This window comes from Mauremys mutica, chromosome 7, assembly GCF_020497125.1.
Source record: "Mauremys mutica isolate MM-2020 ecotype Southern chromosome 7, ASM2049712v1, whole genome shotgun sequence".
NCBI classification, from domain to species: domain Eukaryota; kingdom Metazoa; phylum Chordata; order Testudines; family Geoemydidae; genus Mauremys; species Mauremys mutica.
This window is the reverse complement of record NC_059078.1, coordinates 29,411,958-29,434,017: the sequence shown is the minus strand read 5'-3', so window position 1 is coordinate 29,434,017 and position 22,060 is coordinate 29,411,958. Positions and strand designations below refer to the sequence as shown.

Below are 22,060 nucleotides of genomic sequence, written 5' to 3'. Positions count from 1 at the left end.
GCCTGATCTGAGTCAGGGTCTGTGCAGCACCCAGCGCGATGGGGCCCTGATCTGAGTCAGGGTCTGTGCAGCACCTGGCGCGATGAGGCCCTGCTCTGAGTCAGGGTCTGTGCAGCACCTGGCATGACGGAGCCTGATCTGAGTCAGGGTCTGTGCAGCACCTGGTGCGACAGGGCCCTGATCTGAGTCAGGGTCTGTGCAGCACCTGGCGCGATGGGCCCTGACCTCAGTCAAGGTCTGTGCAGCACCTGGCGCGACAGGGACGGTTTGAGCCTTTAGCTGTCACAGAATAAATGTAACTCCCCTCCGCATCTCAGGAACAGAGCCCAGGATCCCTGTCTGAGCTAAAGAAGCGGCTGTGGCAGCTCCAAGGCTACAGGCCACTCACAACTGACCACTAGGAGGAGCCAGAGAGCCACACACTGGGTTAGCGTGGGACACACCAGTGACAGCAAGAGTCAATTGTCCCCAAGAACCTCTTGTTCCATATCCTGCTCCATAGATTTCAAGGCCAGAAACGGCTGTTCCGACCCCTGCATCACCCAGGCTGACAATGCCCCCCAGCCACTGAGTGATGGAGTGTCAGTCAGCTCTACCCCATCTGCCCCTCCATTCCAGGCCAAATGTGACCAGCATCGGCTCCCGGCCCTGGGGTTCTGGCTCGGCCTTTATCTGTGGGATGGAGGAACCCCTTGCTCCCAGAAGGGGAGGGGAAAAGAGACTGGGATTGAGCCCCTTTGGGATCCTCCTTCGGAGGAGCTCTTCCAAGGGGCTCCCTGAGTCCAGACTAGCCTTGTTCTCATAGCTCCTCTCTGACACGTCGTGCCCCACAACTGGGTGCAGTCGCCTCACTGCAGTATGTGGAGGGGACCTCCCTCTCCCCACTGGTTATACACCCAGGGATGCCTTAGTTCTCAGCCCCTGCATCCTGCAGGGAGCGCCCGGCCAGCTGGTTTCCTCCAGCACTCCTGGGTCCTTGCTAGGGCAGCTGCATCTAGGGGGCTGCCCACGTGAGCCACGTTCGCTAGCAGGAGCTGGGCTGACATCACTGCCCCAGCCTGCCTCTCAGGACCCTTGGGCACTAGACTTAGGGACCCTGAGGAGCTGGGGCACCCATTCCTGGGGCTCCCATTACTTCTCACCTGTGGGACTTCTTGCAGCAGGGGGCATTGGCTGAGATAACAGCCTGCAGGGGGTATGCCATTGCTCCTGCTGGGGCGGGGACGGATACTGGGCTGGATGCGGGGGGAGACAGGGACCTGCACAGCAGGACAGGGCAGTTGGGTCCATCTGGGGGCAGGCAGTAAGTGACACACGGACACACCCCTGTTTAGTCTTTGTAGATAGTTTCCTCCCCCCCAGGTTTTTTGCTGTTTTATTGGTCACTCGCACTCAGTCCATGGGCACCCCCGCGCACCTGCCCAGCCCCCACTCTGTCCAAAGAGCCATGCCATGTCCCCCCGCTCAGGCCACAGGCTTCACCTCACCACACGCACACGCACGCTTTGGCCACAGGCTCCTCCTCCACTTATGCTCCTGCCTGGCTCCCCATTCAGTCCACAGCCCCTGCCAGGTATGCCGACTCAGTCCATGGGCCCCGCCCCTGCTGAGTCCCTGGGCCCCGCCCCACCCCATCTGCTCAGTCCACGTCCCCCTGCTGAGTCCCCAGGCTCAGTCCATGGGGCCCTGGAAGATGAGACGCACAAATCCCCGCTCGCCTGTGAGCCAGGTGCCACAGAAGGGGCAGGCAGCATGGAAGGCGTGGGTGCCGTGGGGCAGCGGGATCTGGGCCCAGTACTGCACAGTCTTTTGGGAGCAGACGTGGCCGCAGGGGCAGAAGGCGTGGGTGGGCCGGCCTGCGTCCAGGTACAACCCGGCCTCGCAGCCCAGCCAGAGCGGCACGTAGGGCCCAGCTCGGCGGCACATGGGGCACTCCCGCTCCAGCCCCCCCTTCTCCTTGCGGAAGCCCCAGTTGTGGTAGCCGTGGACGTGGCCGCAGTTGACATAGACCCAGGGCTGCTGTTTGTCCACTACGCCGCGCTGGGCCAGGCTGGGGAAGGCCAGCGTGTTGAAGCCCACGGGGCACTGGGGGCGGGCAGCATTGGTCTCCTGGCGCAGTGCCTCCAGCTGCTTGAGGGTGGGCGTCAGCAGCAGCCCCGCTGTGGTCCGCCACAGCAGCGTGGCCCCGCACAGGTCGATGAGCGAGCCGTCCTGCAGCACGTTGGACTCGGTCTGCACCTGCAGGACATGGGAACCGGGGGCGGGGAGCCGGGGGCGTAAAAGCATCAGTTCTAAGGGAGGGAGGTTAAGCTGTGGGGGCTGGGGAGGGGAAAGGGGGAAGTCAGGCCGGAGGGGATGGACCAAAGGAGGGAGATATCTGCTCCAGACAGGTGGGGCAGGGTCAAGCTGGAGGGGCACTGGGGGAAGGATCACCAGACTGGGGGCATGTGGGGGAGGGGGCTCAGGCTGGGGGAGGATCCAAGGCCAGGCGGCATGACACATGAGAGGGCAAGAACACCAGGCCAAAGGGCTGGGGGTTTGTTCCAAACCAGGGGCATCCCTCTGGGCACTGAGTCCATCCGGGATTGGCAGGGGGGAGATTTCCTCTATGACCACCAAGGGGACCGGGGCCTCCCACGGACCTATATCAGGTCCCTGCAACCCCCTCGCTGGGTGTGGGGGCACCCCCTGGACAGGAGGAACCTCCTGGAGGGGTGGGGCAGGGCCCCCCCTATGGCAGTGAACGGGGCACCCCAGCAGGGTGTTGGGGCCCCAGGTACCAGCTTGCCCCGGTGCAGGTTGGAGCTCCCTGGGCCGTGCAGGGAATGGGGGACCCCCAGGAGGGATGACATGGGCCCCACGTACCAGCTTCCCCCGCTGTTGCGCGGAGCGGCTGTCGCGCAGGGCGTACACATTCCCACACACTGAGATCTCGCGCCAGACCCCAGGCGCCGAGTCCTCACTGAAGCCCCCTGTGGGGTGCATCACCAGCACCCCATTGGTCGTCAGCCCATCCATCAGCCCATCCGGCGTCCTCCACTTGGCCGCCCTCTCCTGCCAATGAGAGCAGCCAGGGGTCATGGCAACGTGGGGGGGGAGGGGCTCCTTACAGCTCCTCCCCTGAATCCCCCCATCTGGACCCAGCTCCTTGTTCCCCCGCCAAGTGGGCCACCTGCCCCATTCTCCTCCATGCCCAACACATGCACTCAGCACCCCCCAGGACCCAGAGGCTCCCAGTACCTTCACCAGAGCCAAGTAACCGTTACTCATGGGTCCCAGGCCCCCGCATTATTCCCAGTGATCCAGGGCAAGGGCGCCCCTTACAGTCCATTCCCCAGGGCTTGAGCCTTGCTGTCCCCCATGCTTGGACTCCCATCATACCCAGGAGAAGACCCTCAGCCACAGGGCACCAGCCTGGACCAGCACCCTGCCCAGCGATGACCCATGGCTCCTGCTCCCCCTCCAGTATTCCCTTGGGGTTCACAGCCGCTGAGGACAGGGACCTCGGGCACCTGTTTCCCTGAACAAGTGCCCTGAGGACCAGCTGCCCTGGGGCTGGATTGAAGCCAGCACCATCTAGACGGAAAGGCCCTGTGTCCCATTCCCTGACCCCCGAGCCAGGCAGTGCCCCTGGTCTGGGGCTGGATTGCAGCCAGCGCCCCTGAGAGGGGAGGTCCCCTCTCGACACTGTCAGGACTCACTCACTCCAAGGAAGATGTTGCGCGAGGAGTCGAAGCCTGCAGCGTAGATCCGGGCGGTGTAGGGAGGGCTGCGCTCGCAGATGATGCGGCAGGCATAGCGCGAGATAGTGCTTTGGGCAGACTGCCCGTCACTGGTGCAGCTTCCCCCAGGTGCCGTGTCCGTCACCACAAAGTCAATCATGTTCTCCGTGGAGCGGCCAATCTGTACAGACACTAGTTCTGAGCGACCAGCTTCCTCCTGCCCCCTCCGGGCTGAGATGCAGCTACCTCTGGGGTGGGATGTGCGGGCTGCTTATACAGGGATCCCTCACCTAATACTGACGTGCAGACACCTCTGGAGGAGGGTGTGAGGGCTGTTTATACAGAGATCCCCCTCACCTGGCGCTGAGATGCAGCCACCTCTGGGGTGGGCATGGAGACTGGTGATACAGGAATCCCTTACCCACCAGTGAGATGCAGCCACCTCTGGGGGGGGGCATGGGGGCTACACAGCAATAATGCCCAACAGTCTAGGAGAGGATGTGAGTGAGAACTGCAGGTGGAGGCTTCAGTGAGGCAAAATGGGATCCATAGAGTCTGAGCCAGACAAGGGCTTTGATGGGCACAAAGTGGAGGCTCTAGCCAAGCCTTGGCTCCTATCCTGTACTGCCTGATGTTGCCACAAGGGGGCACCCTGACCCCAGACTGGGTTAAGCAGTGGTGGAAGGGGCAGCGGCTGAGCTAAGATGTCATGGGCAAGTGGCCATGGGGGAGAGAGAGGGGGAGCCACAGTGCATTGTGGGTAGCTGCGGTGCAGTACCTGGAACATGTCCGTATCACAGTCATGCGTATATTCCACAATCACGGAGTGGCTGCGGGACAGCGTGTAGGAGATGCTGTGCTGGCCCTTGTTACTGAGCGCCTGGGGGAGCAGAGAGCATTACCTGAGCCAGATGGCCCCAGCACCACCCCCATGCCCCATTCCCTGTCCCCCCAAGTCAGATCAGAGCTGGAGCCCCCTAGTGGGGAAAGGGCCCATATCCCATTCCCTGTCTCCCCCTCCCCACCCCTCCCGAGCCAGCCAGTGTCCCCTGCCCTGGCGCCCCCCAGTGCTGTGTCTATATGCAGTATCTCCCCTTGGTGGTCAAAGCAGGCAGCAGCACTGCCTGGGAGCCTGCTGGAAGCCATGGCCGTGGGGCAGTGGTTGCAGGGGCATGGCTCACCTTGGAGACAAGGGGGGTGGAGATGTGGTGTATCACGTCCGGCTTCACCCCATTGGCCTTTGGCCTCTTGAAGAGTGCGATGCGGCTGCGGCGTCGGCCCTTGTCCCCACTGGCCAGGGAGCCATTGTATCTGTGTGTGTGGGGAGGTTAGTCCCATAGAGACACTGTCCCCCCCACACACACCACCCTCCCCGCCTGAGCCAGCACAAGGCCCAGCCCCCACCCTGCCAGACACTCCTCTCTGGGCCCAGGATGGCAACACAAGCAAGAGAAACCAGGTGTCATGGCAGTGCCGAACCCCTACCCCCGGGGCCAGAACAGCAACACCAATGAGCAAAGAATTCTGGGATAGCCGGGAATGGGTCTGGGAGCCCAGCCCTGCCTGCTCCCTGACTGGCACCTTAGCAGCATACAAAGTGTTAAACAGTGCTTCTAAGGAAGTCAGCACTCCCAGCACCGCCAAAGATACGTGGTGCTGGGTGTTGCAGACACACAATGAGAGAGAGTCTCTGCCCCAAAGAGCTCACAGTCTGAATAGCCAAGGAGTGGGAGGGAAACTGAGGCTCCAAAAGGGGGTGGGACTTGCCCAAGGTCAGTGGCAGACCCAGGAATAGAACCCAGGTATCCTGAGTCCTGTCCAGGCAAGGTGCCCACTTCAGCTGGCTCTGTGTTACCAGAGAGGGCTCTTGTTTGCCTCATCCCTCCATAATAAACCAGCCCCAGCATCCCCAAGAGACCCTACAATAACAAACCAGCGTGCACACCGAGCACCCCTGGAGACGCTACAACAAGCTGGCCTGCACAGCCCCAATGTTCCTAGAGACTCTAGACTAACAAACCAACCTGCATATCCCCAGGGCTCCCCTCCATCAGACCTCATCCCTAGTCCCCACTCACCCCAGCACAATGAGCTCTCCATACTTCACAGCCTCTTTGTGCAGCAGGGAGCCCTCTCCAGCAGAGGGGAAGATCCGGGAGCCCTTGGGGGAGGATCGCCGCAGATCCAGGGACTGGGAGCTGACGGCCTCGGGGCTGCCCTCCAGCACCATCCTGCAGAGAGAGAAAAGGGGATGAAGTGGTAATTAATGCAACCTGGGGCTTAGATCCCATCTCTCTACCCTTCTGTCCATCCACCCCCCTACACCCCCATCTAGTTGTTGTTCCAATGGTTAATTACCTTCACTGTTAAACATTTGCACTTTATTTCTGCTCTGAATTTGTCTAGCTTCAACTTCCAGCCCTTGGTTCTTTTTAGATCATTGGCTGCAAGGCTGAAGAGCTCTCTATTATCACATTGCTGTTTCCCACCTAGGTACTTCTAGACTGGGGTCAAGTCACCCCTTAACCTTCTCTTTGTTAAGCTAAACAGATTCCGCTTATGGAGTCACTCACTACAAGGCCTGTTTTCCAGCCCTTTATTCATTCTGGGTGGCTCTTCTCTGAGCCCTCTCCAATTTATCAGCATCCCTCTTGCATTGTGGGCACCAGGATTCCAGCAGCAGCCACACCAGCACCACACATGGAGGTAACAGAACTTCCCTTCTCCTCTTTCAGACTGTCCTGTTTACACATCCCAGCATCCCCTTAGCCCTTGTGAACACAGCTTTGCACTGGGAGCTCATGTTCAGCTGATTATCCACTGTATTTGGATGGGTGGATGGTGTGTGTCTGGGGGGAGGAAGGAAGTGGGTCCCAACCACAAGGCAGGTGAAGTGTTAACCTCCCCGCCCCTTTCTCCTCCCACTTCCCCTATGTCCAACAGGAACACAGAAAGCTGGGCAGCTCAGGACTCTGCCCCCCCCCCTTGTCCATCCCCACCCTGACATTGCCATGACAATGCCCCTAACACTTAACCCCTTGTCACTATGGCAACACTCCGGAGAGCTCCCAACCTCATGTTACCATGGCAACACTCCTGATTTCTGACATCCACCTGGCATCATGGCGAGGCTCCAGACCATAACAACCCCATTGTTTCCATGGCAACATTCCTGAACTGGAATCCCTGTCACCACAGTGACATTTTAGATCTTTAATACCCCTCTTGTTACCAGGAAAACACTTTCCCTTCAGTCGGTCCCCCCAACTCAGGCCGGGTCAGAGCCTGCCCCCTAGAAGGGAAAGACCCCACATCCTATTCCCCCTCGCCCCCTCACCAGCTGATCCTGAAGGCCAAAACCCTCCCTGCTCTGAGTTGCCCCTATGGATTGCCATGGGTTGCCCATGTGCAGAGGCCTGTGCAGCCCCCAGATGCTGGCCCTCTGGCCTTCCCCTGCAATGGGATCCATGGCACACAAGGCCAGCTGTGCCAGGCAGTGAAACCTAAGCGAGACAGGAGAACCTGGGGAAGGAACGAGGATAGCGAGTTTTCTCATCTCCCCAGAGCAGCATAAGATGCAGGGGACGCAGAAGGAATTGCTGGTCTGTGGGGTTCCCTGAGATGTAGGGGCAGCTGTGGGCATTGAGGCTCGGGATGTGGGTAGCTGCGGGGACTCATCGGGTACCAGAATGCAGTGCCTCCCAACCATCATCCCACCCAGCCCAGGGACAGGAGAGGCCCAATGGCTGGGAGGGAGGGCGAGAGTCTACGGACTGGTTTCTTCAGTCTGTACATAGTTATATGGGGAGAGGAAACATCTGTTTCTAATATCTCAACTGTAACATCAACCATCCACACACACACCTGACATAACACACAGACACCCTGTCACTACACACAGACATACCTGAAATGACGCAGACACATACCCCTGACACTACACACCTGAAACGGCAGACAGACACACCTGGTAACACCACCCCTGACACCACACATACCCATCCCTTACACACATGCAGGATAAACATCCTTCACCCCACCCCCTTTGAAAAGCAAGAAGCCAAACAACCCTCACCAAAACAACATAACACAACAATTCCTGGTGTCATCACAGGGAGAGACATCCTAACTCCACAACACAACTCTATCCCAACACACACACAAGGCTGCAAGGGGCTCCCCACACGTGCACAAGGACAACACAACCTCTTTTCCCCAAACACAAACAGACAGGGAAGGGATAAGGGCTGCCCTCCCACCCAACACAACTCCCAAACACACACAAATGGCAGGGGATCCCCTTCCAACACAACGCCACCACAACTCCCTCCCAGCACACACCGGAATGGGGTGAGCAGGCGCTTCCCTTCCCACCAACACAACTCACATGGAGAAGAGCAAGGGGCTCCCCTCCCAGGCACCGCCCCCCAGCAACACAACCGGCTCCCCAAACACACACAGGCAGGGAGGGGGCGGTGGCTGCTGCTGCAGCTGCTGGCAGCAATTGCCTGGGAGCCAGGTGATCCCTGCACCTCCTCCAGCCAGACACAGACTGCAGCCCCGGTTTGGGTGCGCAGAGAGCCACAGATGGGTGTGTGTGTCAGGGGTGAGATAGGAGAGAGGGGGGCCGGGATCAGGGGCTGGGGATTAAGTGACTGGGGGCTGCTGGGAGGCGGGAGGGGGTGTAGCTGTGGAGGTGTCCCTATCTGACACACCGTGTACAAGAAACAACCCCCTCCCCTCCAGCCAACAAACGCGCGTGTGAGTGAGACAAGGAGGGGAACTGATGGTGCAGTCAGATCTCAAGGAGAGAGAGAAACCGATGGAGTGTATGGAGATAGATAGATAGATAGATAGATAGATAGATAGATAGATAGATAGATAGATGGCTGTGGAAGGAGAGATGAAGAGATGGTTACAGGGCTGGGGTGGGAGGGATGGAAGGATGGTTACAGGACTGGGAAGGGAAGGATGGTTACAGGGGTGGGGAGGGAGGGATGGTCACAGGACTGGATGACACTGAGGTTCTCATCTCCAGCCGCCCCTCTGCTTCTGTCTCCCCCCATTTAATCCCCCCAGCAGCCCCCCGCTTACCCCTCGGCGCGGCCCCAGCTCCCCCGCAGCCTGGCTCAGCAGCCGCCTGCGTCGCGCCGCCAGGATGAATAGCCCTGCATTGCTGCTGTCTCCGCCGGCAGTGCTGGAGCGGAACTGCCCTCCCCGCGGGGCGGGGTGTGAGCGGGGGAGGCCCCGAGACCACCACAGCCGCCCCCGCCCCTCCCTGCCCTGCTCCCGCCTCCTCCCCACCCCATCGCAGGCAGGGATCCCCCCAGCCACGCGTGCACCCCCTGCCCGCAGCCGCTGCGTCACTCGTGGGGGGATGGGGCGAGGCCCTTTTATTACTATGCAGGTGCGAGAAGGGATGGAAAAGGCTAGAACTGGGGGATCGGAAGCGGGCGGGGGGGCTGAGCGGAGGAAGGAGCGCCGGACGGGGGCACTGAAGCTGGATTAGAGTTGGATTGGGGGGCTGAGCTGATCCGGAGGAGGGAAGCTGGGGGGGTGGCGGTTAGAGCTGTATTGAGGGGACTGAATTATGGGACTGAGCTGATCAGAGCTGGATGTGGGGAGCAGAGCTGGACTCAGGGGCAGGGCGCTTGTTGTGGGTTGGGGCGCATGAGAGTCTGCATTGGGGCGGTATATGGACCCTCCCCCACACACTAGGAATTCCCCCTGGACTTCGAACTGGGTTTCTGCCCTATCTCCACTATGGGGCCTGGGGAGACATTGAGGGGCCAGTGGCCTCTGCAAACTCTTAATTGTGCCTCAAAATTTCCTTGGCCTCTTGTATCCTTCTTTGCCCATTAGGAGCAGGACAGTGAAGGCTGGTTCAGGGGCCAGGGCACTGGCCTGGGTTCACTTCCTTTCCCCACCAGCCTCCTGGTGTCCCCTTGGCCAAGTCACTTTTTTGCCAGATCTATTCTGGGTTGGTTGAATGGTTGGTTCCCCTCCCACCCCACCCCCATCTTCCTCTGAAGCATCAGGGCTGGCCACAGCTGGAAACAGGACACCGGAGGGTGAGGAAAAGTAGGTGCTGGGCTCTGAGCCTGTTCACAGAATCTTTTCTCTAGCTGCCAAGCTGGTGCATGCTGCCCAGTTGTTCAGGGTCCAGCTGATCACCGGGCTGGGAAGGAATTTCCCCCCAGGTCAGATTGGCAGGGACCTTGGGCGGATTTCACCTCCCTCTGCAGCATGGGGCACAGGTCACCTGCTGGGATCCCCTGGGCATGACTCACCTCAGCAATTCCCTGCCACTGCAGGAGCCCGGGCATTGGGGGCCCCTCAGCCTCACAACAGGTTAGTCTCTGGAGACTGAAATGCTTTGGTTTAACTAAGGGCTTGGGGCTCATTAGAGGGGGAATTAGGTGAGCGATCAGGCCTGTGCTTGACGGGGGAGATCGGGCTGGATGATCTGTCGGTCCCTGCTGGCCTTAAGCGCTAGGAATCTAGAGCCCCGCGGGTATGTCTGCACAGCAAGCAGACGCCCAAGGGCCGCAGGCCTGTAAACTTGCTGGGCAGACATTCCGGCTCCAGCTGGAGCCAGGGGAGCCTCCCCCTCCTGGAGTCCTGGAGCTTCGGCTCCAGCCCAAACCTGAATGTTTACACAGCAATTTTACAGCCCTGCAACCAGAGCCCCAATAGCCCAAGCCAGACCGGGGTGTAAAGACTGGGCCTCAGTTCCCTCTCTGTGCAGTGGGCTCACAGCGCTGCCCTGCCTCCTGGGGGGAGGGGGGAGAGAGAGTTGCTGAGCCCTGCGGTGATGGGGGCAATCCTGACAGTCTGACCTCTCCCCCCTTGACCCAGTGACTGCCCCAAGCAGCAGAGCCCCGTCATGAGCCGCCAGGAGTCCCCGGGCTGTCGCTGCGTGGGTGGCTCTAACTGCAAGGTTGGTGCTGCTGAAAGCAGCTTTTCCCGCGGAGGGAGAGGCAGTGGGGACCCCCCTGCCCCGCCCCACACACTTTCCTGAGTCTCCCCAGCAGGGGGCAGCAGCGCGTCGCACACAGACACACCCCGCCCCCGACGCGGTCCCAGCCCAGGACGTTACATCAGCGGGGCTGGTTTCCTGCGCTGGGAGCCGGGTCACTGGGCTGGTACCGCGGTTCCGTGGCTCAGACGGCGCAGGGCAGCGAGAGGCGGAGCCCCCATGGACAGCCAAGGCCGCAGGGTGGTGGTGTGCGACAATGGCACGGGGGTGAGTGTGCAGCCCCGGCCCCACCCCTGGCTGGGAGCAAGGGCGGCCGAGAGCCGCGGCTCGGGACCTAGACCCGGCCCAGCCCCGCTGCCCGGGGTGGGGATCGGGCCCCGGGAGGAGCAGGGGGATCGGGCCTTCCCACTGGCACCGGCAAGAAGCAATTGTCTTAAAGGGGTTTGCAGCCGCCGGAAAAGCCTCGCCCAGCTCCGCTCCCCGGGGTGCAGTGCGGGGTCCCGGATCTCCAGTGAGGGAGGTGGAGGAGCAGGTGGAGTAACTATGGGCCAGTGTGGCCGGTGACTGCTCCGGCTTGGTCGGCAGTTCCCCTGGCCGGACAGGGTTCGCTTGGCCTGGGTGCGGAAGGGGCCCAGCGACTCCTCCAGCATCTCAGCGTTGGCGCTTCCGGCTTGCCAATTTCTGTTTCTTATTTGCATTACGGTGGGAGCTGCACTCCCAGCCTGAAATCAAGGGCCCTTGTGCCAGACCCACTGACCAAGCTTAGAGCCCCCTTGTGCCCGGTGCTGCCCAGCCACTCAGTGAGAGACAGTCCTTGCCCTGCAGAACTCGCCATCTAAATAGACAAAGGGTAGGAAGGGAAACTGAGGCAGGAAAAGGGACTTGCTGGGGGGTCACAAAGCAGCTCACTGGCAGAGCCGCGAATAGAACCCAGGAATCTCAGCTGTCATCCCACCCTGACTCATCCCCTCTGCTGAATTGCTTTGTGTAGGGGGAAGTTTGTATATCCAGTATAAGCAAGGCACCTCCATTGGAGAGAGCGGAGCATTAGTACTGTTAGACAAGGCAGTGGTAAGACCACATCAGGAATACTGTGTGCAGTTCCGTTCACCCCATTCAACAGGGAAACTGGCTCCTAGGCTGATCAGGGGAATGAAGAGCCGCTCTTAGGGGAGGAGCCTGAAAGAGCTGAGTCTCTTCAGCCTAGGCAGAGAAGGGATCTGGGTGCTCCCTCTAAATACATGGCAGAAACCCCCAAGGGAGAAGAGCTACTGAAGTTTAAGTTGGCACAAGAACAAATGGGGTTAAACTGGCCAGGGATCAGCTGAGGCTAGAAGTGAGAAGAAGGTTTGTGCCTCTCACAGGAGGGAGGTTCTGAAACAGCCTCCCCCAGCAGTGGGGGGCGAACACCCCTCCTGGAGCGGGATTCTCAGGGCGGGGTGGGGGGTAGTGATGACCTCCTTGGCTAGCAAGTCTCCTTCCAGTCCTGTCTAGCCCTGTAGGCGAGTGGGCTCCCCCTGATGCTCCCCCTTGTGGAGCACTGAGGGGTAACAGCTCTTTCCTTCCTACTTCCCCTGCCCAACCGTGGTGGAGTTCCTCTCCTCACCTCTCAGCTGGCTCACACCTCGGTTCTACCCTTTTTGGGTGCCAAAAGCAGTCCTCGTCCTCATGCTGGATCTTTGGCCCTCAATGCCAGGCCCTGTGGTCCCTACAGCCCTGTACACCAGCCTCTCGTCCAGTCACCTTTATCCCCTTCTCAGAGGCCTCACGCTACCTCCCCCAGGGGCTGGTTGGGGGGCCCAGGCCCACCCTCTATGTGCTGGGTTCAGTCCAGGGCCCCTAGCACGTGCAGCCAAGCTCTGTGCTATCAGATGCCTTGTCACTGTCTCCTCCGTCTCTATCCTACCCCTTAGCCTTTCTTCAGGCCCCATCCCCAGCTCCCCTCTGGGCTCTTTAACAAGCTCCCAGAGATCTGGGCCCTACCCTTAGGTCAGGTCAGCCACATGAACTTGCATCAATCTGGTGCCCTCCAGGCACCCCCATCCCCAATCAGATCCTTACTAGGCCACTCAAGGCACTCTCTTTTCTCTCCCCCTCCCCCACCAGGATGTAGAGTTCTTCCCCCTTTTTTTTAGCTCCACCCCCACTTCCTCTTTTTATAGCTCCATCGGCTCCTCCCCAGCGGAGTTTGATCTTCACTGAGGCCTGGCCCACCTTCCAGGTCCAGCCAGCTGTGTTAATTGGGCTCTCAGGCCCACATTAACCCTTTCATCACCTGTGTGGGGCAGATCCCCACTTCCATAGGCACTCCTCTGCCTGTCTGTAAAGAAGCCTCTGTGTGTGATATACATTACAGCAAACATCATAAGAGCCTTTTCTTCAATATTTCCAAGCGAGAAACTCCTTTTAACCTGCTTCATTGGAGAGCTTTGCCATGAGGTCAGGGCTGAGAGAAGGCAATGCTGGTTCACACAAGGCATATTTAGCCTGTGGGACTCACTGCCACAGGACATTGTTGAGGCTGAAAAGTCCAAGAAGGGATTGGTCATTGGTCAGCAAAGTCCAAGAAGGGATTGGTCATTTCTGTGGAGAAGCAGAATCTGCAGAGTTGGAATTGTTGATGCTGACAAAAATCCTGGCAGGGGATGAAACCTCAGGCTCCAGGACTTGATCTAATCTCTACCCATTAGTGAGAGAGCAGAGGGAGGCTAATGTGAGGCCATTCCCCATTGCCTACTGCAGGAGTCTTACATCTTCCGTGTGAGTTCTGCAGGTTAACAGCTATGCTGTGTGTTCGACAGGGAACTCTGGCACTGCACACTGGGTCTATCCAAGTGTTTGTCAGAAATGTCTGCAACCTGGCTGTTCTCAGCAGGGCCCCGATCTCAGCTCCCTGCAGCACCCAACACAAGGGGTCCCAATTCAGCTGGGGGGAGGGGCTCTGTGCAGCATTTGGCACAATGGGGCCCTGATCTCAGTCGGGGTCTGTGCAGTGCCTGGCAGGATGGCAGCTCTGCCCACACTTGCTGACTTGTAAGTTAAACGGGAGACAGGCCTGCATTGTGCCAAAGCGGAAGGTAAATTGGAAATGAAACATGAAGCAAAACCCCCTTTGCAGGGAGGACGCCAGGAGAGTGCCTGTAAAAGGAATCAGAAATGAGATTCCTCTCTAAGGGCTGTTGCTCAGAGGCTTTGGCCATGCAGAGTGTGTAGCCAGAAGGGGAGATTGCCCAGAAATACAGGGTGCTGCCAGGAGCGATAGGGCCAGAGGGGATGTGCCTGTCTCCTGCAGGCTGGGTCTGCTGGTGCGACTGCATGTGTTGTGCTAGCAGAAGCAGGCTCAGCTCTTGCATTTCCTCTTTCTCTACATCCGCTCGCTCCCACTCGCTCGCTGCAGGTTTCACACTCCCAAAGCAGGCAGGGCCAGTGCTTCTGCTATGATTGCTTGGGCCTGCTTTTCAACATGAGGCAGAATTAACCTGCAAGGTGTGTCCAGTGGCAGAGGGTTCCACAGGTTAATGGGAGCGAGGAAGGCCTAGGGGACACACTTGCCTAATCTGGGAAGCCAAGGAGCATTGGGTGAAACTTACACTGCTCAGAGGGAGTAATGGGTCCATTGCCTGCCACCCTGGAGGGCCCAGTCCCCTGGGGCAGGTGAGAGGATCAGGCCCAGTGCTTTTACACAAACTCTAATTAACTTGCAGAGCTCGCTGTCATTGGGTGTACAGGAGACCAGGCTTGGAGAGGTGGCAGGGCACTGAGATGGGTAATGAGGTCATCCACAGATCAGAACAAAATTAAGCAGTGTGGTTGAGTGAATAGTGGGGGTGGGGGTGGGACTTGGACTCAGGACTCTAATTGTAGCTATGCCAACATCTTCCTGTGTGACCTTGGGTGGGAGCTTTCCCCTCTTTGGGCCTCAGTTTCCCCTATCTGTTCAGACAGAGCTCTTCGGGGCAGGGCCTCTCTCTCACTGTATGTCTAGGTAGTACCTGGCACGATGGGGGCTCTGCTCTCACTTCTGAAGCATAGAACGCGGTGAGCACCCCTAAAGGACTCACACACTATTTAAAGGGATATTGTCTTAGGCCGTTACAGCAGGGGTTCTCAAACTTTTACTTTCGCAGGCCCCCCCAACATGCTATAAAAGCTCCACGGCCCTCCTGGGCCACAACAACTGTTTTCTGCAGGGCTGGTATTAAGGGGTAGCAAGCAGGGCCATTGCCTGGGGCTCCACTCCACAGGGGCCACCGCAAAACTAAGTTGCTCAGACTCTGGTTTCAGCCCCGTGAGGTGGGGCTCGTGGCCCCAGGCTCGTGCTGCCCAGGCGTGACATGCAGGGCCACCTGGCTGCTACCGTTACCCTTGCAGCAGGGCTTTGACTTTCTGCCCTGGGCCCTAGCGAGTCTAACGCCGGCCCTGTCTGGCAGCCCCCCTGAATCCTGCTTGTGGCCCCCCGGTTGAGAACCACTGCTTTACAGGGCCTCTTGGCACTACCCTAATACTCCTAATAGCAGGGCATACACATCTCCCTGCATGGGGATACTGGTGGATCCTCTCCCATGCCATGGTGGTGGGGGGGAATGGGGAGCGAGGGAGTGATGAGTGTCTACAAAAGCAGAAGTGTCACTTCCTCTAGACTTTGCACCCGAGGCTACTTCCCTCCATGGCTGGGGGGGATGAGGAGGAGGAGGAGGGGGAGGGAGGTGGGCCTAGTGAGACTGTATGCATGTAGCACCTCCTGCTGGCGCTTGGGATGCAGACAGGGAGGGTTAGGCCAGGCCAGGGGGCATTGGACACAGTTCTTGCCACAATTTGGCTCCCTCCCCCTGGGGCAGGGGTGTCTGTGGCTCAGGGCTGTGCCAAGAGGATTTGGGGCTGAGGGGAGAAATTCAGTAGGGATTTAAAGAGTGATACTTCCAGTGACCACCCAGCCTGGTATCCTTCTGCTCCCTACCCCCGCTCATCCTGGTGGGCCCAGCTAGCCTGGGACACCCCCCCCCCCACCTCAGAACACCCTCTAGGTGTTGCAAGGGTAACGGTAGCAGCCAGGTGGCCCTGCATGTCATGCCCTTAAGCCAGCTGGATGGAGGAATGGGGCAGTTCTCTTCCCAGGTTGGCCTGTCCCCAGGTCGGCAGGATCTTGTGTGGCTGGGCGGAGATGCGGGGGGGATTGTCACCTGGTTCATTTCCCTCTCTCTCTCTCCCTCCCTCCAGTTCGTTAAGTGCGGCTTTGCCGGCTCCAACTTCCCTGAGCACATCTTTCCTGCCCTGGTCGGGCGCCCCATCATCCGCTCCACCGCCCGCGTGGGCAACATCGAGATCAAGGTCAGGCTCTGGCAGGGGGGGCATGTCCCACAGGGGTCAGGTAAGGGGAGGGGGGCTTTGAAGGGGAGCCTTTCCTTGGAGGGAGGGGCCCTGGCCTCTGGTGGTGGCTTAGGCAAAGTGCTGGTGTCTCAAATCTGCCCTCTGCCCATCCCAGGACCTGATGGTAGGGGATGAGGCCAGTGAGCTGCGCTCCATGCTGGAGGTGAACTACCCCATGGAGAATGGCATCGTGCGCAACTGGGACGACATGAAATACCTGTGGGACTACACCTTCGGGCCCGAGAAACTCAACGTTGACCCCCGCAGCTGCAAGATCCTACTCACCGAGCCCCCCATGAACCCCACCAAGAACCGTGAGAAGATCATCGAGGTCAGGCTGGGCTGTGGGGCGGGACTGAGGGGCATCAGCACAGCCTGAGGGGGGGGCTGTGGGGCGGGACTGAGGGGGATCAGCACAGCCCGAGGGGGGAAGGGGGCTGTGGGGCAGGACTGAGGGGGATCAGCACAGCCTGGGGGGTGGGGCTGCAGGGCATCAACACAGCCGGGGGGGGGGGGGGACCTGCAGGTTGGGATTGAGGGGGCATCAGCACAGCCCAGAGGGGATGGGGCTGAAGGTTGGGATTGAGGGGCACCAGCACAGCCCAGAGGGGATGGGGCTGCAGGGTGGGATTGAGGGGCACCAGCACAGCCCAGAGGGGATGGGGCTGCAGGGTGGGATTGAGGGGCATCAGCACAGCCCGGGGGGATTGAGGGGCACTGGCAGAGCGTGAGGGACGTTGGTGGGGAGCCCAGGGCTGGGTCGCAGGAGCAGGAGGTTGGGGCTGAAGGGCAGCGGCAGGGCTGTGCCTATGATTTCTCCTCTTCCCCCCCAGGTGATGTTCGAGACGTACCAGTTCGAAGGCGTGTATATCGCCATCCAGGCCGTGCTGACTCTCTACGCCCAGGGTAAGAGGGCACTGGGGCTAGAGTGGGAGTGGGGGCATGAAGGGAAATGGAAGGGACGGCGCAGGTGAGGTATGGGAGGGCCAGAGGGAGAGGGTGCGAGAGGTCTGGGGAGAGGAGAGGGGAAGGCAGAGGCAGTAGAGAGAATGCAGGGGAAGGTGTTACAGTGGTGAAATCCAGTGATGAGCTGCTAAAATCTTAACAACTGGTTCCCTATAAAAAGTTCTGATTTAAGGGATGTGCCACAGCATGTATTTTGTGTACCAATAGGGTTACCATACATCCGTATTTTCCTGGGAGGAATTTTTAAGAACTGAAAAGCGATTTAAGAACTGAAAAGCCTGACATGTCCAGGAAAATACAGATGTATGTTAACCCTACCTAAAGTTCTTTTTTAAAAAGATGGGGCTGAACTAGAAATGAGCTCCGTTTCACATGTGTGGGTCCTTGCCACTCCCTTGGGGTGTGCTAGGGTGACCAGATGTCCCCATTTTATAGGGACAGTCTCAATTTTTGGGTCTCTCTTATATAGGCTCCTATTACCCCTCACCCCGTCCCGATTTTTCACACTTGTGCACACCCTAGGGTGACCAGACAGCATGTGGGTCCCAGCTGCTCCCTGCCCCCCCTCATTGAAACAGGTGTGCAGGGTTACTGCCCTGAGAACTGCAGGGCACCAGTGGACAACAGACAGGGGCGTGGGGCAGGGCTAGCTGGAGGCAGGGAGTGTGACACGGGCTGGCGATGCAGACAGGGGCTGGCTGGGGGTGACTGTGGGCAGGGACTGGCTGTGGGCAGGGGCTGGCTGCTGCGGGCATGGGCTGGCTGCAGGCAGGGGCTGCGGGCATGGGCTGGCGGTACTCACACGGGCAGAGTGGCTGGGAGCAGCCCGAGCAGCAGGATGCAGCCAGGGACTCACGGGGCAGCAGCCGGAGCCCCAGGGCCAGAGGTCCAAGGGGCAGCAGCAACAGGGCCAGGAGGCAGCTCACATGGCTCCCACAGCACAGCTCAGCGCCCCCCGGCGGCCAGGAGAAGGAATTACAGGCTTCCCAGCCAGAGCCCATCAAAGCTTCCCTTGCAGGGAAGCCAGTTAACAAGCGGTTCTAAAACCGCTTCTAAATTTAACAACCGGTTCGTGTGAACCGGCTCCAGCTCACCCCTGGTGAAATCTACCCTGCCGTATGGCAGGTGAGTGAAGCAGTTGCTCGGGTTGCTGGCCTGAGGAACTTCCTGCCAGTGGATGTCCTGGAGGCTGAGAGCTGAGCAGGGTTTGGGGTGGGAAGTGCAGGGAATAACCAGGGGGGGCCCTGCTTCGGGAGGGCGGGCAGGAGAGACATCCCCTCTGGGCATGTTATTTCCTGTTTCACCACTAAGGGGCCATTTTCACCTTTCCTCGGAAGTGGCCAGTCCTGGTGCCTTTGGAGGTGGGATACCAGGGTAGCTGGGCGTATTGCCTCTCAGCACAGTCACCTCTCCCTCCCGTTTCAGGCCTGCTGACTGGGGTGGTGGTGGACTCTGGGGATGGTGTGACCCACATCTGCCCTGTCTACGAGGGCTTCTCCCTGCCCCACCTCACTCGGCGGTTGGACATTGCAGGACGGGACATCACCCGCTACCTCATCAAGGTGAGAGCCGGGTGAGGGTGTGTCATAGATTTGCTAGCTGCCCGTTGGACTGCTGTGAGGGGAATCCACGCCCCAGGGTTCCTGGATGTCTTACACCTCCTGGAACCTAAATGGAGTCCAGCCCCTATCCCGAGGTGTGAGCTTTCCGGGCCCAGCTCAGCTCTTGCAGGACCCCTGTGGCAGCTGTGAAGCAGATATCACACCCGGCCCCCACCCCGAGACTCACCTGCTGCTCTTTTACCTCATCACACGCAGCAGAGAGAGCTCAGATCCTGCAGACCCGACCTCCTGCGCGCGGCGCCTGCCGCTAGCTCCCCTTCCCCGGGGAGGCCTCCACCCAGCTGGGCTCAGGCAGGGCCCTGCCTCAAGGCTACTCTGTCAAAAATGGCCCAAACCTCCCAAGAGCTCAGCTCCTCCCCTTTATAACCCTGCAGCCTCCTCTGACAGGTGACTCCCTCATCAGCTGCACAGGGGAGCCTGGCCCAGTGACCTCGCTGCCCAGGCCTCCTCCCCCCGCTACCCAGCTCTCCTGGGGGGGCCAGTCTGCTGTCTAGGGCGAGTCGATTGCTGTGACCTAGTGCCTCACGTTGACGCCGCTCTGTGTTACCCCTTTGCCCCCGGCCTTCGGACTCTCTGCCCACCGTGGGGGCGAACACGGTGCCGCACAAGTGAAAAGCTGCACCTCAAAGGGAGCATCCTGCATGGGAAGGAGCCAGATAGCCAGTACCTGCCCCCACTCGGAGTGCCTAGATCATCCCCAGATCCTCCCAGGAGGCCAGAGTGAGGGGTGGGACCTTTATGGGAGGGGGAGGGGTCCCAGCAGCTCCAGTGACTATGGTCTCCCCCTTTGGCAGTTGCTGGTACTGTAGGTTCCCCCAATGACTCTGTCTCCCCCTCCTGGCAGCTCCTGTTGCTGCGGGGTTATGCCTTTAACCACTCTGCGGATTTTGAGACGGTGCGGATGATGAAGGAGAAGCTTTGCTACGTGGGGTACAACATTGAGCAGGAGCAGAAGCTGGCTCACGAGACCACAGTGCTGGTGGAGTCCTACATGGTAAGGGAGCTGCTAGGGGTGTGTTTCTGCTTGGTGGATGGGTGGGTCACTCCTTCCCCATTGAGAGACCCTTGCTGGGATGGTGGGGACCTTAGCATAGTGGGGCTGGGAGTTAACACCCCATTGGAATGCCTGGGGCGATTCGCCCACTTCAAGCGATCAGCTCAGGCTCTCCGCAGACTCAGGCAGTGTTGCTGATGGGCTCTCCCTCTGCTCCTCCCCCAGCTGCCGGATGGGCGCGTGATCAAGGTGGGGGGTGAGCGATTTGAGGCACCTGAGGCCCTATTCCAGCCCCACCTCATCAATGTGGAGGGTGTGGGTGTGGCTGAGCTGCTCTTCAACACCATCCAGGCGGCTGATATCGACACCAGGTGAGCAAGGGGGCAGGAGGTGGAGCCTGGAGCCTTTCCCCTGACACTGGGCCACTGCAGGGGGGCTGCCGCCCTAGAAGGCGAGACCATTGGTGGGGATTTTGTGTGTGTGTGAGATGGTAGGGGAGGTGATGGTATTATTGGGGATTGAGAGGTTGTTGGCGGATCCCAGGGGGCTGATTGGAGGGGTTTGCTGGGGAGATCCTAGGGTGTTGGGAGGTGAGTGGAGGCAATCACTGGGGTAAGCCTGTTGGGAGGGATCCTGGTGGAAGTTGTTTGGGGGTTGAGTGGGGAGCTGGGAGTTGGGAGGGTGAGTGGAGATCCTAGGGGTGCAGTGGGGCTGAGCCTCGAGGACCCCTCCCACGGGGTATTGTCTGTCTCACTCCATCCCTCTCCCCAGGGCAGAGTTCTACAAGCACATTGTGCTGTCAGGCGGCTCCACCATGTACCCGGGCCTGCCTTCCCGGCTGGAGCGTGAGATCAAACAGCTCTACCTGGAGCGGGTGCTCAAGGGCGATGTGGAGAAGCTGTCGGTGAGTGGGCACCTTGTGGGGTGCATGGGCACTGCCCCACTAGACCCTAGCCCTTGCAATGGGCATGGGGCCTACAGTCTCCTCCCTGGATGGGACAGGCCAGCTCAGCTCCCCAGTGCCACCCACAATCCATTGCAGCTGACCTGTGTGGGGGGCCAAGGAGGCCCCTGCTGTGTGAGGTGGATTTGCCCAGGGGTGATGCAAGGGTTCAGAAAAAGCTCTTCTGGCCTGAAAATCCAGGGGTGAAATCCTGATCCCATTGACCCTGTGCCTGAGACCACTTGGGCTCCTCCCATAGCCAAGGGGGCAGAGCCTCTTCTCCTGGCTGTGGGTTTGAATCCTGGGGATCCCGTTTTTAATAAATGGTCTTCTCTCCCCCTGCAGAAATTCAAGATCCGGATCGAGGACCCACCGCGGCGGAAGCACATGGTGTTCCTGGGGGGCGCTGTGTTGGCCGACATCATGAAGGACAAGGATACCTTCTGGCTGCAGCGAGCCGAGTACCTGGAAAAGGGGACGCGCATCCTGGAGAAGCTGGGGGTCACTGTGCGATAGGGATGCCCCCGTCTCCCCCCCCCCACTATCTCAGCTGCCCCATCTCTTCATTAACCCTTTCCTCCCTGTCAATATCGCCTTGATTCTGCCTTTCTAACGGGCCAACCAATCACAGGGCTTCTTTTGGGAACTTTTTTCCCCCGGGGGGAGGGAATAATCATGGTACCAGGGGATTGGGTCCGGGTGTAGTGGGAAAAGGGAGGAGGTGTCTCTCTCATAGGCCCAGGGCACTCTCGGTCCCAATTCCTGGGCTCTGCCCTGGCCATGCCAGTGACGTCTTTCCTCCCCCTAGGGGCCAAGCGGGCCCCTGCAGCAGCCTGCTAGAGACAGGATGGGTGGGGTTCACACAAAGCTGTCTCGGGCTGGATCTCAGGGAGATGCCCCTGCTGGGGAGGGATCAGTGAGGCCAGGTAGTCCCCCACTCCCAAGCCTGGCTAACACCCTGGGGAATGTGCTCTAGGGACCAGGGGGAGGGGCTAGCTCACTTCCCCCCCCCCCCCCATCCCTGTGGGATTGGCCCTTGGGAAGCAAATAAGGGAGTGTTGGGGGGGGGGAATTTGAGGGAGGAATAAAGGGATCAATGACACCCCCCAGCATCAATGACACAACAAACTGGATTGGGGTGGGGGGTGTAGCCAGGTTCAGGGGGTGGGGCCCCAACTGGCCCCACCCTTTCCCAAGCACATGGCTGGCCGTAAGGGGTTATTCACAAGCTTTGCAGGAGCCTGACTGCATTGGGGGAGGGGGGCACTTCTTTCCATGCCCCCCTCTCTCCACACTGCAGTGCTGGGGCACAGACATGGGGGAGTGTTTGCTGGGCCTGGGGCAGGATTCCCATGCGACGCATTTTCTGTATTAAACGTGCCGGAGGAAAATCACCCCCCGCACAGGCACAAACCTGTAAGTGGGTTTTTTACCCTGATTTTTAAATTGTTTTTGCTTCTTAGTGTC

At 59.5% G+C, this 22,060-nt stretch overlaps 2 protein-coding genes across 6 annotated transcripts; one reads left to right on the top strand and one right to left on the bottom strand.

Moving 5' to 3' along the window:
- Positions 1-1,671: 1,671 nt before the first annotated feature.
- Positions 1,672-12,813, bottom strand: PELI3 (pellino E3 ubiquitin protein ligase family member 3). Of its 5 annotated transcripts, none has more exons than XM_045024445.1 (7): positions 12,308-12,813; positions 5,801-5,953; positions 4,904-5,033; positions 4,501-4,602; positions 3,706-3,903; positions 2,866-3,054; positions 1,672-2,238 (listed from the first exon to the last, which is right to left on the bottom strand). In XM_045024445.1, the coding sequence occupies exons 2-7, from the start codon at positions 5,950-5,952 to the stop codon at positions 1,672-1,674; spliced, it is 1,338 nt and encodes a 445-aa protein (XP_044880380.1). In that variant the 5' UTR covers position 5,953; positions 12,308-12,813. The 5 variants fall into 5 exon arrangements, with proteins under 5 accessions (XP_044880380.1, XP_044880379.1, XP_044880378.1 ...); XM_045024444.1 differs by lacking the exon at positions 12,308-12,813 and adding an exon at positions 8,817-8,920; XM_045024443.1 differs by lacking the exon at positions 12,308-12,813 and adding an exon at positions 6,796-6,850.
- LOC123374443 (actin-related protein 2-B-like) lies at positions 10,811-22,060 on the top strand. The gene is made up of 9 exons (XM_045024448.1): positions 10,811-10,968; positions 15,919-16,029; positions 16,184-16,399; positions 16,902-16,974; positions 18,460-18,596; positions 19,501-19,650; positions 19,876-20,021; positions 20,422-20,554; positions 20,939-22,060. The coding sequence occupies exons 1-9, from the start codon at positions 10,921-10,923 to the stop codon at positions 21,107-21,109; spliced, it is 1,185 nt and encodes a 394-aa protein (XP_044880383.1). The 5' UTR covers positions 10,811-10,920; the 3' UTR covers positions 21,110-22,060.